This window comes from Vulpes vulpes, chromosome 16, assembly GCF_048418805.1.
Source record: "Vulpes vulpes isolate BD-2025 chromosome 16, VulVul3, whole genome shotgun sequence".
NCBI lineage: Eukaryota > Metazoa > Chordata > Mammalia > Carnivora > Canidae > Vulpes > Vulpes vulpes.
The window spans coordinates 93,131,816-93,141,499 of NC_132795.1; the positions used below are offsets into that span (position 1 = coordinate 93,131,816).

Genomic DNA, 9,684 nt, shown 5'->3' on the forward strand with positions numbered 1-9,684 from the left:
CTCCTCTTGTGTCTCTGCCTCTCTCTCTCTCTCTCTCTCTCTGTCTGTCATGAATAAATAAATAAATAAATCTTTTTTTTAAATAAATAATTAATTAATTAAACTGTCATATTCAGGGCAGCCTGGGTGGCCCAGCGGTTTAGCGCCATCGTCAGCCCAGGGCCTGATCCTGGAGACCCGGGATTGAGACCCACATCGGGCTCCCTGCATGGAGCCTGCTTCTCCCTCTGCCTGTGTCTCTGCCTCTCCCTCTCTCTCTGTCTCTCATAAATAAATAAATAAAATCTTAAATAAAAATAAACTGTCATATTCAGGTCTTCATGTTTTCAAAGAGTAGTAGTAAACATTCTTTTCTGTTTTCAATCTCCTAAATCATTCTTAAACTTAAGGTTCTTTAACTTAAGGTCCATTAATAGGCCCAGAAAATATTAACAGCATACACTTTTATGCAAAATGTTATGAGCATGTATGCACAAGGGGAGCAGGTCCACAGAGTTCATCAAATGCTCCTAGGGGTACATGATCATAATGGGTTAAGAATAATTTCCCTATATACCCAAAGAATACAAGACACTAGTTCAAAGGGATACATGCACCCCTATATTTATAGCAGCATTATTTACAAAAACTAAGGCCCGAAAGCAGCCTAAGTGTCATCGACTGACGAATGGCCAAAGAAGATGTAAAATATATATATTTATATATAATGTAATATTGTTCAGCCATTAAAATAAAAAAAAAACCTTTGGCATTTGCAACAACATGGATGGAGCTAAAGAGTTAATGCTAAGCAAACTAAGTCAATCAGAGAAAAATACCGTATGATTTCATTATATGTGAGATGTAAGAAACAAAGGGAAAAAACAAAAGAGACAAATCAAGAAACAAGTTCTTAATTACAGAAAACTAATGGTTATCAGAGAGGAGGGGAGTGGGGGGATGGATGAAACAGGTGACTGGTATTAAGGAGTAAATTTTTGTGATGAGCACATGGTGATGTATGGAAGTGTTGGATTACCATATTGTAGACCTGAAACTAATTACACTGTTAACTAACTGGAGTTAAAATAAAAACTTAAAAAAAAAAAAAAGAGTAACTGCCCTCAATCAGGTTGTTGGGAAAGATCTATAGGCAGAGTGGAAAAGACAAAGAATAATTCCATTTAAGTACTACTGTTATTCATAAGAAATACATTCAGACAAGTTGAATCCATTGCTGTTCCTGGAAAATTTCAATTACATAATTTATTCAATTTCACTTGTAAAGCTCACTAGTTTGAAGCACAGACTACATAAAATGCCCTGTGTAAAGATCTTATGCCAAGTGGCTAGCACATAGAGTAAGGACTCATTAAATAGTAGCTACTATTAAAAAACGGTGTTTCCAAAGAATGGTCCCCTTTGTGAGCAAAGGCACTTCCATGTGACAGGACCTGTCAGAATTAGGAATCCACAAACAGAAGAGTAAACTATCACAATCTTGGATTTAATAAAACAGAGTGTTCTGACCAACTGACCCAACTAGTCACAAAACTAGCAAGAAAAACTTCATTTCCTAGTTCTCCTTTGTACCCCATTTCTTTAATTACTAAAGTCAGTCAACATACCACCACTTGTTCCCTTGCTCCTCAAGACTATTATTTTTTTTCAAATATCACCCCACCATTACCCTCTTATATTCTGAAACATTCACGGAGCAGTTCCAAAGAAAAGCCAAGACCTGGGTGTTCTTCCCTAAATTCTATTCTAGACATCAAAGAAGCAATAGCAGCTCCACCTTCTACAGGAAAACAGTGGAATAGTCTGACTACTCCCCTCTCCCTGTAAGATTAAAAAAAAAAAGGCAGGCATTTTTTACTAAAAAACTAGAGTTTTTCTTACTAAAACTCTAAAATTGAATTTACAGTGGTAAGCTGCTAAGCTATATATCTAAAATACCTCATGCACTGGCATCCTAAACTCATTTTGGTTTATTTTCATCTTAAAAACCCAAGTATTTTTTTAGCAAATCTTAAAAAAAAATCTCAAAAACTTTAAAAAGTATTTTACTTGACCTTAAATTTCATGTTAAAGAAAAAGTAGATAATATTAGCAAAAAGAATCTATTCTTAATTATCAAAAACAAAACTATCACAACTGCAAATAGTAAAACTATCATAAATTTATAGTCAGAAGTTGCAAGAAAACACACTTACACAAAAGACTGCGAATAGGATATGAACATAACAGAATATTAGTACAAAAAAAAAAAAAAGAATGTTAGTACCAAAATTACTAAGATTGCTTCTAGAATAAAAAAAAAAAACTGAAATATCCAAGAAATAAAATTACTTATAAAGCAAAATTCTCCTTAAAAGTCAGAGAGTTGTCAAGAGAACATTTGATTCTGAATTCTGAAGCTCTTCCATCTTCAACATTATTTTTTAAACTTTAAAAATTTTATTTGGAATATGTAAGAAACAGTCAACAATTCTCATTTTACCTTAATCATGAAAAAAATTTTGTAATGCAAAATTTCCGTTATCTTCCAATGATCTTATAAAATCGTCTATTCACACAAAACTCTTAAGATTCATTCTGTGGAGATCGTATACAGCTCCTAGAAACTTAAACTACCTAAAGAATTACATATGCTGCTTCTCTACAGACATTAAGAAATCATATTGTGAATGGTGAGAATACTGATTATTATTTTTGTTAAACTTTTCTGAATTTTTCAAACTACTACAAACTCCACCAAAAAGTCATCAAAACAACAAAAAGGCAACTTACTTTTAATTGATTTACGCTTCTTTTCTAATGAAAAAAGTTGTAAATAAAAATTATATGAAAGCCAATTAGGACATACTCATTAATGAAATTATACTGACAGATAACAAAACTGATTAAGTTGCTTTTACATTCAACCTCTTATGTTAAAAGACAGATTAATTCGAAACAATGGTGGCAAAAAAAAAAGTCAAATGTTCCTGGAGTCTGCTATGACAGAAGAGCAAAGTTTAAGAGACTGATTAAATCTTGAGCTATGATCTTAAACATCACTCCAGAGCCATATTAAAAAATAAAAACAAGGCACTTACTATAAAATTTTTCTGCATTAAAGAACTACAGTTGATCCAAGCAGACTACTATAGTCCCTCCTATTGTAAACTGGTATATTCATGTAGGTACACATACTTTATTAACACATTCCTTATAGATGAAGTAGCCAAAATGATTTTCTTGACACTAAAAAATCCACTAAAAGCTAATGGATTAGAAAAAATGTTTCTGGTATGAGAATAATGTTAAGCATTTCTTAGCCAGTGTGCTGAAATAATCACTGCCTGCTTCAATACCTAGCTCATAAAATCAAAATCTGTCTTCAGATCTCCAGAAAAAAAGTTCTGATCTTTTCCATCTACCTTTCCACTATTCAGATCCACTTCCAGTTGCTTTTTCTTTTTGTTTGTACTTGAAATTCAAGCAAGTCATTACCCTTAATTTCTGCCATAAAGGTTTCATCCAGGGTTGTCATTTCTCCTGTATTAGCCACATAACACAGAAAGTAATCAAAGGGACAGCTTAAAATTTAATCTTTGACTGATATATTTCTTATTCTCCTCACTCCCAAACCAAGCTTACAATTTGAAGATCATAAAGTAAAAGCATTCAATAAAAAAGCTACCAAGAGGTAACCCTATGTCGACCAATAAATCTAAAATCCTGTTCCTTCTTAGAGAACCAAACCTCTTCTTTTGTCAAGAACCCACTTTCATTTCCAAAGTCAGCAGCACCCATGAAGCAGATTTTAAATGTTTCTAAAAGGAATAAACTAGTAGATTATAAACCAAAACCAAGGAACATTTAGACTGCACTTTTAAACACTACCTAGTACACTACTCTTTCCCATCAGCATATAATGTGTATGCTATATAATACACATGTATTATAATGTATAATATGCCTAACACATATGTAGCTATAAATGCTAGGTATTAAGAAAACATCATGGAATCATGAAAGGCACTCACCCACTAAAAGTTTTAATTTAAGAAAAAAATACAAGGTTTTAAAGTTTATAACAAGGTATTAAAAGTAAATGGACTTGTATTCAGTAATAAAACTAAGAATTTCTTTCCTTCTTTCTTCTATTTTCCACTAATTACTTTTTGATGGTAACAAACTTAATTAAAGACAAAAACAAAAAAAAAAAACCTGCTGAAGTCACATTATTAAAAATCTGCCTGCTGGTTGCCCTTGTGACCTCCTCTAATAAAATACCCATCACCTCCTCTCACTAGTGCTCTTCCAAAGGTTTTTCCAAACTCCTATGTTACTAGTCTAGAATAGAAATACAGTAGACCTGATACTGGCATATAGTCGGTGGCAAAAAAGTATAATTTCTGGGTTTGATTCTGTTAACGTCATTAATTTAATGGATGTTTGGCACGGTATTTACTGAAGAATTACTATCACTGCCATTTATTAACCATTCTTCCTTCTTCCCCCTTGAAAAATCCTCCTCACTCCCTAGTGCTTCTCTAAATCTGTTAATAATTCCCTTAGGATTCTCTTTTCTATAAAATTTTCCTGAAACCAACTAGCCAACCACAATCCTTCACCCTCCTTTGAAATCTTGTTTCTCCTATCCATCCTGTACATTTGGAACAAACTAGATCTACTGGTATTTGACATATATAACGGTTTTCTATACTCCATTATAAACTCCTTGAGGGTAAGGATTGTATTCCTAAATCCCAGCACTATTACGATGCCATACATGTAATGACATAACACCACCTAGAGTCCTCTTATGTTTTCTTTTACATGCACTTAAATCTCACAACTACCCTGATACAAATAATGACTCCTATTATCCTATTTTACAAAAGGGGAAACAAATTCAGAGGCTAATGTGTCATGGTTCTGTCCAACTAATCGTAAAGATCTACTTATGCTACTTGACATACTCAGCAAATATAAGAAACTCCCTGAACGGAGGAGGTTTACAAGTCTCTGTAAAGTGGTAGATCCATGTACTTTATTGTTGCCAGGAAAACCACCAGATTAGGTACCTCAAGTTCCATTCTCCCTAATAACTATGCAAAACCAACTTTGTCCTCGGAGCCCTTGATAAAGAAACCAAAAACTGCCGCCGTGGCCAAATGTGGCACCATGAGAACACCACCCTCAACTTCTGTAAGAACATAAAATTTTAGTGAAATACCACGGCTTCTGTTTAGTGCAAAAGGGGACATTTCTGCTTCAAACCACTGTTATTACAAAACTTGGAAGTCAGAATGCATTTTGCAAGAGCCATGTGACACACACATGACAGTCAGCTAAACTGATGGGTGGACCTTTATTTAGGGGAAATGTTTAGCAGTAACTGACCAAAGCTGCAAATACATTCACAGCTTTTAAAATACCAATTTTTCCTTTAAAAAAAAAAAAAAGTCCCCCCCCCCCCAAAGCCTTCTGACGCTGAAGGGGAATACCAATTAAATGTCTGCCAATTATTCATTAATTTATATAGGTAAACCCAAGGAGGAATTTAAAGGGCCATGAAGGAGAGCCCAACGAAGTCTTCCCAAGGAAGGTGAACACCAGTTCCCAGGAAAGGTACCAGGTGTGTCACATATGCTGCGGGGACTTCTTGAGTGAGCAAGAAAAAGAAATGCATTAACTTTTCATGACACGTCATGGAACCTCACTCCCTATCTTCGAGTATTCAAGCAGGTAATCCAAAACCTACGGATTACATAGAGAGCCCCTTCGTTCTCTCTTTCAATTTGACAGCAGTCTTCCTTTAATCTGATAGTATCAGAGGAAAAAAAGAAAAAAACGTTCCTACGTCTTAGTTCTTTATTCTTTTCCTCGACCTTACACAAGACCAAATGACTTCAGTGCCCTCTAAAAAAAGAAAAAAAAAAAAATCTCACAAATGCTTAGGTTTTTAGGGAGGCAATGGGCCCCGTTGTGACTTCTTGGAAAAAAAAAAAACAAAAAACAAAAACAAAAAAAACTCCAGGAAATAACCTAAACCCCCCTCCACTAAAAATTTAAAATCTCTTCTCCCCATCTACTCATTTCCCCCCCTCCATCCCACGCAGCCCTGAAAAGCATCCGTGTTACCTGCAACCTGGCCAGGGGGGGTGAAAGGACGGAGCCAACGAGCTCAAGATTTGCAAGTGGGACTGGCTTCCCACCGCCACGGTTCTGACAGCTCGGCGGGCGCGGGCGCGGGCGCCGGCCCTGACAGGGTCCTCTAGGGCAGCCCTCCCACCCTAAAAACAAGTCTTCCTTCCAAAGTCACTGCCTCGGCGTGAAGCTGCCCCTTCCCACCGCCCCACCCCCCCGCCGAAGACTGTTCCTCCGCCCTGGCCCGGCATTCAAGGCCTCCAACCTGCCCGGGCGCCCCCCCCCCGTCGGCCCCCCCCCGGCCCCCCTGACGCCCCCCCCCCCCCCGGGCCGATCCCTCTTCCGTCAGACAATGGGCCCCGGCTCCCGGCATCTCCGGCCCCACCACCGTCCGCCCGCCCTGGCCGAGGCCCCCACCTCTGCCTCAGCCCTCCTCGCCTCCCCCCCGCTTAGGCTTTTCCGGGCTGGCCCACGGCCCCAGCCGACCGGTGCCCTCCTGCACTCACTATTCGGGATTCATGCTGGACATGTCACTGCAGCCGCCGCCGCCGCCACCGCCGCCCTTGCTGCCGCAGCCGCCGCCCCGACTCTCGACGCCACGGGTAATCGAGGGACAGGAACGAGAACGGGCTGTTCCGGGAGAGCAAACGTCTTCCCCTGCTCCGTCCCCTTAGAACACAATCAGCAGCCGCCGCCACTCAGCGATCGCTTCCACCCAAAATGGCCGCCGGCGAACCAGGAAATAGGAAAGCCTTAGACCGAGGGGTCTTTACACGGCCCGGAGGGCGGCCGCACCGCGCGGCACGCCGGGAAAGAGAGTTCCAACGCGGCGGCGGGCGCCGAAGGCCTACGGGGCGGCGCGGCCGCCGCGACTCAGCTTCCCGCCAAGCCCCGCGCCTCCGGCGCAGGCGCACTCGAGCGCTTGTCGCCCGCCCCATGCCCCACTCGCTCACCTCCCCCCCCCCGTCTTGCCCCTCCCTGCTCCCCGCCCCGCTGACTCGCTGGCTTAGGACTTCGCTCGGACTCCCCCTAGCGGATTGGCTAAGCCCGAGCGGCCCCGGTGATGTCATCAGTGAGACGTGGCAGCTGGGCGCGTCGGCGCCCCAAGGGGGGAGGGGATGGGGGGGAGGGGAGGGACGGAGGGCGGCGCCGGCCGCCGACTGAGGATGGGGCGGGGGCTGCGGAGGCTGCGGGGGCTGCGGGGGAGGGGGTGCAGCGGTGGTCGCGGGGCGCTCGAGGGCGGGGGCGCGGGGGGCACGCGGGCTGCAGGTCGCGCCGGGCCAGTGCTTTGCTGAGAGCTCGAGCTCCCAGCTGGTGCCAGGACGCAGGGGGAATGGAGGGGCCCCCACTGGGAATCTCGGGGGTCCTCCCCAGCCGGCCGGCCCCGCTGGGTCAGGCCCCCGTGCAGGGCCACCGGCCCCGCGCTGGCCGCACACGTTGCCGCCTCCTTTGTTGCGTTGCCTCCGCGCTCCCCGTGCAGCCCGGCCCCGACCACCGGCCCGGAGACGACGGGAGCCGCGGCCTCCTCCCCGCCGACGCAGCCGGGTCGATCTCCCCGAACCCGCGCTGCGTCCCGAGCCCACCGCCGTGTTGCAGGGGCTGCGCCTCTCCGTGGCCGCGGTGCAGCCCAGAGCCGGCCCGAAATTCAGGGTCTTCCCGCCCTGGTCCCGGGCTTCAAGCCGAGCTGTAAGTTTAGCTACTCAATGCGGAGCTGTTGTGCAAGATTGAAGACTGATAAGCGAGGGGCAGGTGCAACTAACGCATCGCTGCGCGGTGCCTAGAGACTCCGGGACGGCGTTCACCACCTTCCTGAGGCCCGGCTGGTAGTCGTAACTCTTCTTTTAATCAGCTCAGGAATTTAAACCTCCAGTAAACTTTAACACATTATCTTGGGTTGTCTAACTGCAGAGGGCATAGTGTAATAGGTTGTCCAAAGTTTATCTTCCAACTTGCGCTAAGAACCAAGAAAATTGCCTCCTCTGCGAGCGGTTGCAAAAGCACTTTAAATTCTCATGACACCAAAATATAGAAAGAAGGGAGCGATGATTCCCCACTTTACTAAACGATGTGCTCCTTAACCCCCAAATTCTGCCCTGCGCCTTAGCTGACAACCTCATCCAACAGGGCACTAGGGTTCCTTCGCATCCTGTCGGGGTCTTCTCACACCAAGAGAAGCACCTGAATGGATCGATGATGAAAGAAAAGGAAGGAAGGAAGGAAGGAAGGAAGGAAGGAAGGAAGGAAGGAAGGAAGGAGAAAGAAAGAAAGAGAGAGAGAGGGAGAGAGAGAGAGAGAAAGAAAGAAAGAAAAGAAGGAAAGAAAGAGAAAGAAAAGAAAATGTTTATTCCTCTGGAAAAGAAAATGTTTATTCTTCTGGACTCAAGAAAGAAGGAAAGAAAGGGAGAAAGAAAAAGAAAAAGGAAGGAAGGAAAGAAGGAAAGAGAGAAACAAAGAAAAGAAAATGTTTATTCCTCTGGAAAAGAAAATGTTTACTCTTCTGGACTCAAAGAAAGAAAGAAAGAGGAAGAAAGAAAGAAGGAAGGAAAGAAATAGAAAGAAGGAAAGAAAGAAAAGAAAGAAGGAAGGAAGGAAAAAGGAAAGAAAGAAAAAGAAAAGAAAAAAGAAAATGTTTATTCCTCTGGTAAAGAAAATGTTTACTCTTCTGGACAAGAAAGAAAGAAAGAAAGAGAAGGAAAGAAAGAAGGAAGGAAGGAAGGAAAAAGGAAAAAAAGAAAGAAAAAGAAAAGAAAAGAAAATGTTTATTCCTCTGGAAAAGAAAATGTTTACTCTTCTGGAGAAAGAAAGAAAGAAAGAAAGAAAGAAAGAAAGAAAGAGAAGGAAAGAAAGAAAAGAAAGAAGGAAGGAAGGAAAAAGGAAAGAAAGAAAGAAAAGGAAAGGAAAGGAAAATGTTTATTCCTCTGGACTCTTGTCCCTTCTCACTTATTGTGATTTCACAGAAGAAAAACTGAAAAATCTCCAAAGAACTTACCCTGAACTAAAAATAGTTTTTAACTTTGTCCCTCCCCTTAGGAGGTCCACCCCTAAACTTCCTTTATCTATTTCCTTTCCCAAAAAAGAGAGTTACCTCCTAATTACTTTTAACTTCAGTGAGAAAGTAGTTGTAAGAATTAAAGAAAACTGTACAAACTGTATAACACCGTGACTTTGGGGCACTTAACATTACCTTTCTCCTTCCCTTAACTCCCCTGGAAGTTTTCAGGGCCTGGGCCATATAATATCAAGAACAGAGCATCTCATAGGTTAGTCATGCTGGCGTGATACATGAGGGGATCAGAGGCAGCTCTCGCCTGGGAGTGGTGGGTGGTCATTTCCTGCCTTATGTCCTTTACATTAAGGTTTCCTTCCCAAACTTGAGCGTCAGTTTTGCTGATTCACACGTCAATATATTTTATGTTTAGGTGTTTAAGAGTAACTGCTTTTGTAGTTCAGATTAATAACTCAGAAAAATTCACTAAACTAGCATGGGACTCTGTTGGCTGCCCCATTGCTGAATCAGAATTCACCTTAGGCTATTTGTCCATTTATTCCTTGGCTCATTCT

At 42.2% G+C, this 9,684-nt stretch overlaps 1 protein-coding gene across 1 annotated transcript in view; it reads right to left on the reverse strand.

Moving 5' to 3' along the window:
• The window catches only part of RAB1A (RAB1A, member RAS oncogene family), a 27,592-nt gene extending 20,545 nt beyond the window's left edge, over positions 1–7,047 (reverse strand). Inside the window, exon 1 of the mRNA XM_026017821.2 lies at positions 6,630–7,047. Within this exon, the coding sequence (XP_025873606.1) occupies positions 6,630–6,652 (23 nt within the window). The 5' untranslated portion in view covers positions 6,653–7,047. The remainder of the gene's footprint in view (positions 1–6,629) is intronic.
• Positions 7,048–9,684: the final 2,637 nt, after the last annotated feature.